Source organism: Aristolochia californica, unplaced genomic scaffold (assembly GCF_029961685.1).
Source record: "Aristolochia californica isolate CCGP_79_NKW_82.1479 unplaced genomic scaffold, dmAriCali1.0.hap1 SCAF_1, whole genome shotgun sequence".
NCBI classification, from domain to species: Eukaryota; Viridiplantae; Streptophyta; class Magnoliopsida; order Piperales; family Aristolochiaceae; genus Aristolochia; species Aristolochia californica.
Genome location: NW_027181770.1, coordinates 54,889,155 through 54,901,433, shown reverse-complemented (window position 1 = coordinate 54,901,433; position 12,279 = coordinate 54,889,155). Strand labels below are relative to the sequence as shown.

The following is a 12,279-nucleotide window of genomic DNA, read 5'->3' as shown; positions in this document are numbered from 1 at the left end:
AACAACAAGTGAATTGGAAACTTAGGAATAAATAGAACAAAATCTAGAGATAAAAAGGAAGTAGGTTGAATTGTCCCAACACCACGAACAAGACAAAGAGAACCATATGCTACTATAACAATTTTTAAATTGAGACAACTATTTAAGAAAAGAAAACATAGTGAACATACTTAACATGGGCGAAGACGCACCAAAATCAATGACCCACAAAGAAACTAGAGTGGCAAGAAATGTAGACATGCCTAAACTGGCCATAGTGGTTGTGCTAGTGGGGACAGTTTGTTTCACATATTAGGAGGAAGAAGTCAACTCTCATATAAGAAAGGGAGACTACAGTACTCATGAGTACAAGGAGAATCTGGCTTGGAAACTCTTAGCGCCAAGCAAAATCAAATTCTTCGTGTGGTCAGCCATCAGAGAACATATTCTTACTTCAGACAACCTTCATAGAAGAGGCTTCACTGCCCCCGATCTTTCTTGTCCCCTTTGCGATGAGTGCGAAGAGACAGTCCACATGTCTTCTTACATTGTAGATTTTCGTGGCAAGTTTAGATGAGGATCTTTCAGAAAATCGGGCTCCAACTGGGGCTACATCAGGACCTCTTTGGCACCTTTGAGAAGGTTCGAGGGATTCTCCTTCCTCGGCTAGGCAAGTTAATTCTTTCGGCCTATCTTGCGCATGTTGCATGGTGCATTTGGCTCGAGCGGAAAGACAGGAAATTCAACTCCAAAGCTAGCACCCCAGACAACACGGCTTCTCATGTCGTCGGCCTCATCTCGAGCTGGCTCCATAAAAAGAAGGATTTTGCCACTCAATTGGGGGTTTCCCTGCGGGAAAATTAGAATTTGATCGCTCACATGTCTGACCCTAGCAGAGCTCCAAGAATGGCTATCTGGAATCCTCCCCCTTGAGACTGCATAAAACTGAATTTTGATGGTAGTGCTATTGGATGTCCTAGTCCAGCAGGAACAGGTGGTGTGTTCAGAGGTCACAATGGAGACCCTATTCTTTCTTATGCTGGTCCGGTGTGCATTACCGATTCTAATACTGCTGAAGTTAGTGCTCTACAGTTCGGCCTCCAAATCTTCAGGGATCGTCTCCATGGCAAGTTAATCATTGAAGGCGACTCGAAGACGGTTATTAGTTGGTGTTCCAAAGACAACCTCCCCCCTTGGTGCCATTGGCCCATCACTAATAGTATTGTTGATATTGTATCTTCTACACATTGTAATTGGAATCTCATTCCTAGATCAGCCAACTCTTTGGCTGATAAATTGGCAAAATTCGGAACTTCTCAACAATCTCTCATTGTTTGGGAAGGCTTCCCTCCCTTGTAATATGCTCTCTTGAGTTTTTACCTTAATAAAAATCAGCATCATTTCAAAAAAAAAAAACTAAGCCAAATGTTTAAGCTCATCAGATATGCCAAGAAGAATGGCAACTGTACCAATAGATGGCGATGACACACCTTCTGTAACACTTGAGTTCGCCCAAGTAGGTTTACTATATTTATCCCAACACTCATCGAAGTAATGGTTCGTCGAGCACAATGAGCAAACCTAATTTCACTACCACTTTCTCCACAACCAGAATAATTTCTACCTCAACCACGGCCACCTCGGCTACGTCTATTGGCAGTCTCTAGGCGTTGTTGTGCTTGCTGGAAAATGAGGGCAACAGCCTTTATCTTTTTATTTTTTGTGTTGCTAGTTGGGACTACAACCACTTTATCCTGAATAACTTGATTAAACACCTAGGTAAGGGATGGCACATCAGTTGAGGCAAGTCTAAACCATCTAAGAACTTAGCCACATATAACTCACCCTGCTATTTCTGAAGATCTGTTTTATTTGTAGGCAATAGGTGATAAATCTCAATCTCCTATAAAATCCCTTTTAGCTCACCAAACTTGTCTATCAAGGATCTACCTCCCCTTTTCCAGGCAAATAACTGGACATATAGCTGATATACTCTAGATAGGTTGCTTTCTTGAGCATATAATGACTCAAGAACAGTGTTGAAGTACAATCTAGAAAGAAAGAAAGCAAATGGGACAACTAGAAAGAAACATAGACAATGTTGCCAAGTAAATTAAACAATCTAATAGATCATGAGATTCTTTGTTGTACCAATCACTCCATATATTGATTATTAAGTGTCGAAGTACAAAGGGGTCCGGTCCAACGAAGTGGTGCCATTATAGGTATAACAACAAAGAAAATTACAAGATTTCAAGTGATGTGGGGTCCCATCTCTGATTTGGTCCTCTGATTCAATCTCCACGCCCAAACTTGATTTAAGTCTTGAATAACTTCGGTCGAACTACAATCTCCCTTGATTGACTGGCTTTAATTTTACAACTAGTCTCCACTTGATGCATGACGAGGACATTTGGACTCATATTGCAATAGCAGTTCCAAAAATGGTGGCAAAGTAGCGACAACGATAATTGTTTGTTGCTACCTTCACTGTAGAAATCCGATAAGGCTTCAAGCTAACTTGAAGTTTGAGGTGTTGGGAGGGATGAAAAAGTTGTGGTAGAGTGTCTACCTTCTCTCTAGTTTTCTCCCTCTCCCCTTGACCACATACAAAGGGAGAGAGACACATGGCAAGACCTTTTCTTCTTCCCATGTGAGCATGACCAATCACCTCCTTTTTTTTAGGTGGAGCATTCCTATGATATCGTGTGTCATTGATGTGTCATCATCCTTTCCTACGATGGAACTCTCTTGCAATGCCACATTTCACCTATGCACTACCTCCTTTGCTTGGGTGGAGTTTTGCTACGATGCCACATATCACCTATGTACCACCTTGTTTGCTTATGTGGCACTTAGGTGGTCTTCTTATCTAATTTGATTTTGGTGGTGGTCCCGTGACAATCAGCTTTATCATGAGTATCGATTGGGCTTTAATGTTAGTTATCAATCATAATATTGACCGAAGCTCTAATGTTGATAATTGGACTATCTAACAAAATCTCTATACTTTGACCATCAAGATCTTTAGACTTTGACCAGTGGTCAACTAGTGATCAAGTTCCTTCAATCTTTGTCAATGATCTAAACCGCTAACCAGGGTTCTAATTTTAATAATTAAATTTTCATGCCTACATTAAGCTAACTTGATTGTCTAACATTCATTGGTAAGAAATATAGACAAAGTTTCCGGGTCGATTAAACAATCTAATTAATCATGAGACACTAGTTTTATCCTAGTGACTCCATATTTTGATTAATTAGCTAACTTGATTGTCAAACTGCTACGTTCACCAACTTTATCATAAGTCTCACTAGAAGATTTGGAAGACTCAGTTAAGCCATCGAAAGTAAAATTTGATCACCAAAGTTAGTTATTAAACTCATCTGCACAACAATTGATTAGTTCAGCAGACTTCCAAATTCTTTTATGAAAACATATTTCCAGATCTCATTTAAACTTAAATAGCCTTATTTGACCACCAATAACAGGATCGAAAGCCAAGTTTCGATGTGGTTACTAAATAAAAAAGAATCCAGGTGGAACTAACTTCAAAAGTAACTGGAAATCTATTGCTGGCTTATCTCTCCCCCCTCGACATCCTACTATGGCAACGTGGATCCCTCCCCCCCCCCCCCCGGGTTCTTGAAGCTCAATTTTGATGGCAGTGCCCTTGGATTCCCAGGCCCAGTTGGTTTTGGTGGGGTCATCCATGATGAAAACGACAATATCCTCTTCTCCTATGCTGGCCCCCTTGGTATATCAGACTCTACAACAGCAGAGCTCTCGGGTCTCCTCCATGGCCTCCAAATCTTCTCAAACAACCTCTCTGGTCCCTTTTGTATAGAAGGAGACTCCAAAGTGGTTATCAACTGGTGTGCAAACCACAGACATCCTCCATGGCGTCATTGGGATATATTCAAAGACATATGTAATTTATTTTCCCCTTTAAATTGTAAGTGGACTCAATTTCCACGGTCTGCCAACCACTTGGCAGATATCCAAGCTAAAGCAGGCATCTCTCTTCAACATTTTGTTGTGATTTCATGCCCCCACCATTAGGTTTGTAATCTTCTCTCGGGTTTTTAATATATACACCTTTCATCAAAAAAAAAAAAATAAATAACAGGATCGAAAGCCATTAGTCATGGCTGAATTTTTCAAGCGGTATAACCTAGAACTGAACCACGTGAATTATATATTTACCTTTCTTGTATCGCTCTACAGCAGGAAGGGAAGTGTCATGGGTTGTCACAGCCATCTGCAAAGACTCAGACTTAAGAAATTTAATTGATGGTAGAAAACAACAAATAATTGACTGAAAAGCAGTTTTATAGGTACATAAATAGCAAGAATGAAGTCCACCATTTCCTGTGCTGGAAAAAATTTATATCATGTAGAAGAAAGCAAACCTAGTGAGCTAATTATCATTGCACCCATATCTACAAGAAGTGACTACCGGATTGCAGCTCAACCACATGAAGTAAATGAACAGCTCATTTGCTAGTTGCACGTAAGGCATGGGAAGCCCATACTAGCTCAGGCTACCTACCTCATTTGCTTCTATCTCTAGTAATCAAAGTCCTCCAAATTGACCTAATGATAGGACTCACGTATACCTAAAGAAATAGGATTGCATAAAACAAAGTTCATCATATTTACTGTATCGGAGTAGCAAGATTTGCATACTAGAACTTATACAGAATTAGTCCAACACTCTGTACTTGGAAATACAAGGAACATGGTTAAAAACTTAGAACAATTTCGGAATCTTAATCAAATAGACTACAAATTTAAACAAAAGCATAAAAATTATTGAAGAATCCAGAATAAGGAGTCTAAGACGAATTTCATGCAAAAACATATCTCACAAATTTCACTCAATCTCTGCTGAATCTCATATAAGACAAGTCTCCCAACAGAAACAAGCACAAAGGAAAAAGCTACAATAAAGGAAGATGTTTCCTAGCTATGTTTAGTCTTTTTATGTTTATTTTAACAAGATTGAAAACTTAGGAAAAGTTTATTTTTAGTAGGATTCAAGTTATATTCCTTTATACAAATGTAAGAGAGTATAACACCTCTCTCATATTTTTCCTCAAATATCAATCTACACGTGTTGTTATGGTCCCAGATCTGACACATGGATTCGTAGGGAGGAGGAAGACGAAGACAAAGATCAAGCCAAAGGGAAGCTTGAAAACCCTAGAACTCGTCAAGGAGAGCTCCAAGCCTGTTTAACCTAAAATTAACCTAAAATCAATCCTTCCCTTTCTCATTACTCTTACCCCTTAAATAGGGTTCACCCTTACAGGGCTTAAGATAAAATATTACAAAATACCCCTATAAATGAAATATTCCAAAAATACCCCTATGGCCTAAAACTGAAATAAAATAAAGTAAATTAATGAAAAATAATTAAAATAATAATGTTATTGTGTGCATAACATTACACCCCCCCTGGAAGAATGAGTTTGTCTTCAAGCTCGAAAGTAGGGTCTGTATGCTGACATCTCCACCTGTTCTCAGGTAGCATCCACGATAGCTATGTCCGCCCTCTGGACGCCCAACTGAAGCATTCCCTTTTTTTTTTTTTTTTACGGTTGAATTGAGGGATGTGTGCCGAATGTCGCTACATCTCCCCAAGCAGCATCGCTGCCCTCCCCCAGTCCTAGACTGGTGTGAAACAGCCTCTCACGGCGGGCCCCCATTGGCAAGGTTGCACTGCATGGTTTTTCCTCATCACCATCATCAGCAGAAACCCCAGCTTGGCATGAATCCAACCAGCTGTTCCTTCTCAAAAATCCAGACAGCACAAGCTGCTACTCACTGTCCTAAATTACAGCAAACACCTCAACATACGTACATTCCACGTTATTTGAGATCTCTGCCACTGCTTTTGGAATCCATTTCGGATGAAATTGGTCATTAAGTTCCACATTCAGAGGGAAGGGATGAAAGGAGACCACCACGCTGACTGCAACTGCAGCAGGAAGTTGAAATTGCATCATCCTCTCACATAGAATCAAAGTCTCGTTAAGACAACCCCCTTGACAGAACCCCTCAACCATAACGGTAAGAAAAAACATCCCCCCTATCAGATTTTGCACCAATTTCAGAAACCCCAAACTGCTAAACAGGAAATGGCAGTATTCCCCCTGTCATCCAGGCATTTCATCAAACCACTGCCCGTCCTCTGCCAATTTGCTTAGCACCTCTGAATTAGCTCCAACCTGACAATCTAGTGGAGCCCATTTCTGCACAGTAATAGCAGCAGTACACAACAATTTGAAGAAGAACCCAAGTGCTGCAAGATATCCCCAAATCCAGTGTCCCAACATGAATGCTGTCCAGCACTTTAATTTCCGCAGTGCAACCAAAGAAGCAGCGGTAGACTCCTCTGCACCACTGGAATCATACTTCCCTTTTCCCGCACTCAGGGTGAGTGCCTTGATTGCATGCAAATAGCCAACTGCATCCTCAAGAAGCACCTCGGCTGGGCTGGCTAGCAGCAGTGTATGCTGGACTGCCACAGCAGCCTGGTGTGCTTGGCTGGCTGGCAGCAGTGTATGCTGGACTGCCACAGCAGCCTTGTTTGCTTGGCTGGCTGGCAGCAGTGTATGCTGGACTGCCACAGCAGCCTTGTTTGCTTGGCTGGCTGGCAGCAGTGTATGCTGGACTGCCACAGCACTCAACTGGGTTAAGAGAGCCTTTTCTGGGTTTAAAGAACTCAATGGAGTGGAACTTCCTCTCTGCCCATAAACACTGCCTTACTGCTGGCCTAAATATGGACCTATCAGTTTTCTTGTTTCCAACTTGCGTTCACAAAGCTGGACAGCAGTAATCACTGCAGCAAGTCCCTGATTCTCATCAGCTATAGATGCACCCTGTGATTCATTTCCATTTTCTTCTACATATTCCAAGTGTTGCTCATCTGCGTCACTTCTAACCGGTTTAATTTTGTTCAGTTGAACCCATTGCTGCATTGCCACCACAGCAGCAATTTGAAAAATTGGAAGTGGCTCTCCTTTTCTCATTACTACAGCACTTGTAGTTTTTCCATACTCGCCAAATAGTTTCTTCAAATCTTCATCACCAAAAGGCACACCAGGTTGAAGAATTATGACAGACAATGGTCGAACATCATACAATTCATCCAAAAAAATTAACACAACTTTTTTAAATGGACTGTTACTGCTGGAAAAATGACCCGAAACAGCCACACTGTTGCTGTATTCATTCACCACGCATGCATTCTTATCATTAGATACAGCACTAATGCATACTTCTGCATTCTCAATGTTAACAAAGCCAAAATATCTGGAAGTCCCATCTCCTTCTCTCATGACTACAGAAATGGGACCCAAAAAATTAAACTCCTCAACAGCTAGCGCAGCATCTGCTGCCTTCTCAAATTTAACATGCTTATCCTGCCGGAGCATCCCATTAAGCACAGACAGATACGGGACATGCACTCTGCTGGTGGTCTCGTCAATAGAAAAATTAAACAGCCCCACATTGTCAATTGTGCAACGAACAGATGCACTGGTACTGTGCGCATCAACAGATAAACAAATCACCCGAAAAAATTTCTTTAACCTTCCTGGAATTCCCAAACAAAATCCATCTCAGAATTCATACACACAAGCCCGAATACCATCAATTGGGTACTGCTTCTCTGCTTCATGGAACAGAGAGCCTCCAGGCAAAAAATTCAAGCAGCATCGCTCAACCCCTTGGAGCCCCTTCACCCCCATGGAAAAATAGTTTAGACATAAAATTCGATGGCGTTTCAGAAGCTTACCCCAAAATACTTTGAAGTGGGTTCCCCACTGGACTGCCGAGAGCTGGATTGAGAGTGATAGGTGGTGGCCGGAAGTCAAATCCCACCAGATTTGTTTCCGACAGTGCCGACGGAACCTCCTCAGTGTCCGTTGGCGAAGAGCAGTCCTTTTGGGCTTCGCCGCTTGGGGATTTTTCGAGACAGAGGGCTCTCGAAAACACATCCTTGGCGGAAGAATCGCCGGACATATTACCTTCTCCTGTTCTGGGAGACATTCTGTTGGTCGTGAGGAGGGGGTTTTACCCACATCAGCCACTACTGACGAGGTTTTGGCAGAATACCCTTCCAATTTCCCAAAATCTAAGATCCAGCCGTCTCATTTTGGAAGTTTTGAGGCCGATTTCGGATTTGATGTCGACTTCGATTCCTGATGTGTAGGGTCCCTCTCGCCTGATTTCCATGATCCGGAAAGCAATTTTGTTTGGCCCGTCGCTAGAGTTCCCTGCTCAGACATATTGAAATTTCCTGGCCCTTGGCCTTTCTGCCCGTCCGAGACAGCTTCTGCTACCTCTACTATGCATATGTCATGCTCGAAGATTTGAGGTCGTATGACCTTTTCTGTAGCAGCCACTTGCTTCCTTGCACAAATTTTTTTAATGGAAGTTGCACGCCATTCACGTATTATTTCCGCTTCATTGCGAATACCCCGTGCACGCTCTTCTGCCACTTCTCTACGCAATTCTCTATGCATGGCCATCCATTCTTCTTGGGATAATTCATTGCACAAGGCAATCCATTCTTCTAACGAATGGCTCATTGTGTTCCCGCTCTGATACCAATTGTTATGGTCCCAGATCTGACACATGGATTCGTAGGGAGGAGGAAGACGAAGACGAAGATCAAGCCAAAGGGAAACTTGAAAACCCTAAAACTCGTCAATGAGAGCTCCAAGCCTGTTTAACCTAAAATCAATCCTTCTCTTTCTCATTATTCTTACCCCTTAAATAGGGTTCACCCTTACAGGGCTTAAGATAAAATATTACAAAAATACCTTTATGGCCTAAAACTGAAATTAAAGAAAAAAAATTAAAATAATAATGTCATTGCGTGCATAACACGTGCTTTCTTGGTTCTCTCTTTTCTCACCGCTCCTTTCCACGTTTTCTCTTCTTCTCACTCTCATCCATGCTTACTCCTTGAAACTTAACATGGTATCAAAGTGGACAAGAATTTGACATGGAAAAGGAAGAAGATGGAGAAGCAAGGGAGGAAGAAGAAGAAGAAGAAGACGAAAAAGAAAAAAATGAGTTTTTCATCTTTCCTTAGTTTTTTTTTCCGCAGTTCTTATTTTTTTTGTTGGATTTTGTACTATCTTACCACAATTTTCATATTATAAATTATAATATTATAGGAAAGATCTTTAAGTCTAGTTTTCAACATGAAAAAGAATTTTTGCAATCAAAATTTTCTACAAAGAGAAAAGAACATCTCAAACAGTAGAAGTCAGGCAACAGAAAAGTTTCGAGCAGCAAGAGAGCCTCAATTTGCTTTTCGGACTACAGCGCCTCTAAGCATAAATTCGACCCTAAAACTTGGGAGCAAATGATGGAATTAGCCAAGTTGATGAGTGTTGTTTACTCGGGGCCTCTCCTGGAATTAATCATCCCTCTGAAGTTTAGAACAAAAAAAGGAATGATCAATGATCATGGTCTCATTGAACATACGCGGAATTGGCTCGACTTGGCGCCATGCTTCAATCAAGAGCCTACTCTCCTCTACTAAGTAAAGTATTGCAGTTCTTCAAGAAACTAAAGTCGCCTCCCACCACCTTGCCTTCGTGAGCGACATCTGGCCCACGAAAACCACGGCTGGCATATTGTCAACGCTAATGGCACTGCGGGAGGCATCCTCCTTATCTGGGACCCCTATTGAGGTCCTTGATAGTTATCTAGGTTGCTTCTCCATCAGCATCAAATTGTGTGACAAGTGTTCTAGCAGTATTTGGAGCTTGGTGGGTGCTTACAGCCCCACCCAGCACTGCAAGAGGCACCTCTTTTGGGATGACCTCATATCCGCCTGTCAGCGTTGGCCTCTCCTCCTGCTGCTCGCCGGTGATTTTAATGTGACTCGGTTCTGCCATGAGAAATCCCCTTCAGCCCGAAGAATTACAACTTCTATGAGGCACGTTGCTGACTTCATTGGTTGTTGGGATCTTGATGAAATTACCCTGTCCGAGAAAGCCTTCACTTGGTTCAATAACCGTCAGTCCCCCCATCCTATCAAAACTCGATTGATTCCTCACCAATGAGGATTGGTTGTGGCTATAGAGCAATACAATGGGTAAGGTTCTTGAGCGCGCGATGTCAGACCATTGGCCGATAATGATTGATATTGACTTCGGAAATTGGGGACCCCCTCCCTTTAGATTCGACAATGTCTGGCTCAATGACAATACTTTTGACCCATCCTTCCAAAATAATTGGCAGAAGATTGTGGATGTCGGCCCAAGGGGATGGTCCCTCCCAGTTAAACACAAGCTTCTCAAGCCCCTCTTAAGAGTATGGTCCTTGGGGTGTCGATCTTCTCTCTTGGCGAAGAAGACCTCTATCTTATCCATAATGACTTCCCTTAATGCTGAAGAAGAAACCAGGTGTCTATCCCCCACTGAAATTGCGGAACGCTATTCTCTTCAAGATCAATTGCCATCCTTTGCCCAAAATGAGCTGGTTCGTTGGATACAACGTGCCCGCTTCAAAAGGCTCTCAGAGGGTGACGCAAACACAAATTTTTTCCATGTTGTTGCAACCGCTAGGCGGTGGGCCAACCGAATAACCTCGCTCTGCATCAATGGCGAAGTAACTTCGAAAAGGCCTCTCATTACTAACGCTTTGGAGAGTGTCTTTGTAAGTCTCTACACTGAAAGCCATTCGTTCCGCTCTGTCTTCCAATGCGTCAACCTCTCTTCAATTCCAGTTGCGGCTGTTGGTCTTATTGAGCTACCTTTCTCTTCCCGAGAAATCGAGAAAGCTGCCTTGGGCCTTCCCTTTGATCATGATCCGAGTCCTGACAGATACAATGGCAAATTTTATCATCGATGCTAGCCAACATGGTCCATGCGATCTACCATTGGGGCATCACATTCAAAAGCATAGGGCTTCGTTCATTGCCCTAGTGCCCAAAAGAACTATGATGGAACACCTTGCAGACTTTCGGCCCATAAGTCTCACTACCAGCACTTACAAGAGTCTGGCTCGTCTTCTCACCAACCGTCTCTAGACAATTCTACTTATTGTCATACATCAGGGTCAAAGTGCTTTTAACAAAGGAAGAAACATTTTGGATTCTGCAATGGCTAGCCACAAGCTTCTCCACTATTTCAAAGCCTTGAAGCTCCCTCAGTTCATCCTCAAGCTAGACTTTGAAAAAGCATTCGACCGGGTTAATTGACAGATGTTGGACTCTCTATTGGACAAAATGGGTTTCGAGCAAAAATGGTGATTCTGGATTCAAAGTTGTATATCCTCTGCCAGCTACTCTTATCTCCCCAATGGGACCGTTTGCGGCTACTTTAAGGGAACCCGAGGCATCAGGCAGGGCGACCCTTTATCCCCCTTGCTCTTAATCTTGGTGGTAGAATATCTTTCCTCCACGATCTACTCGGCCAAAGAGATTGGATGGCTCCTCCCTATTGTTGAGCATGTTGCCTTTGACATCCTAATTCTTCAATTTGCAGATGACACCATATGTTTTGGGGTGGGCACTATGGACCAAATCCGGAAATTTTAGGCCGTTCTCCGCCTCTTCGAGCTAGCATCGGGGTAAATCATAAACTGGAGGAAAACCACTCTTGTCAAATACTATATTGATAATGCAGTCCTCCACGACATGGCTGAGCTTCTAGGTTGCTCTTTGGACAACACTCTGTCCACATATATGGGTCTTCCTTTATTTGATACTCGCCCCAATGTTGCCTTATGGTCCCCTCTCATTGAAAAGTTTGAGAAGAAACTAGACTTGGCGGGGTAAGCTCCTATCCACTGCAGGCAGACTTACCTTACTGAAATCCTGCTTGGCTCGCCTACCCAACTACCTCGTATCCTTCATGCGCTATTCGGCCTCTATATACTCTAAGATTGATGCCATCAGGTGTCGCTTTCTCTGGAGAGGTTTTGAGGACACCTTCAGATATCATCTCATCAGTTGGAAAGAGGTTTGTCTGTCTCGGCTCTAAGGTGGGCTGGGTATTCACCCCACAAAAGAGATGAATTGTGCCCTCCTCAAATTGATATGGAATTTCAATACAAAACATTGCGGCTTGTGGAGGAACATGGTGGGTTTTATGCTTCAGCATCCTAGCCATTGGTGGAGGGAGGGACGCGCTCTCCACCGTCTATCCCCGATCTGGAAATCTATATATAAATTGCTCTCTGCCTTCAAAGCCGCGATGTCCTTCTATGCCGGGAATGGGAGGACTCTCCTTTTCTGGAATGATGAGTAGTGCGGTCCCCGTCCTCTC

At 42.7% G+C, this 12,279-nt stretch overlaps 1 protein-coding gene across 2 annotated transcripts in view; it reads right to left on the bottom strand.

The window, feature by feature from the left end:
• The window catches only part of LOC137951483 (uncharacterized), a 60,576-nt gene that overhangs the window by 19,637 nt on the left and 28,660 nt on the right, over positions 1-12,279 (bottom strand). For both annotated transcript variants that reach the window (XM_068798162.1, XM_068798171.1), the window contains one exon: positions 4,187-4,241. In XM_068798162.1, the coding sequence (XP_068654263.1) occupies positions 4,187-4,241 (55 nt within the window). The remainder of the gene's footprint in view (positions 1-4,186; positions 4,242-12,279) is intronic.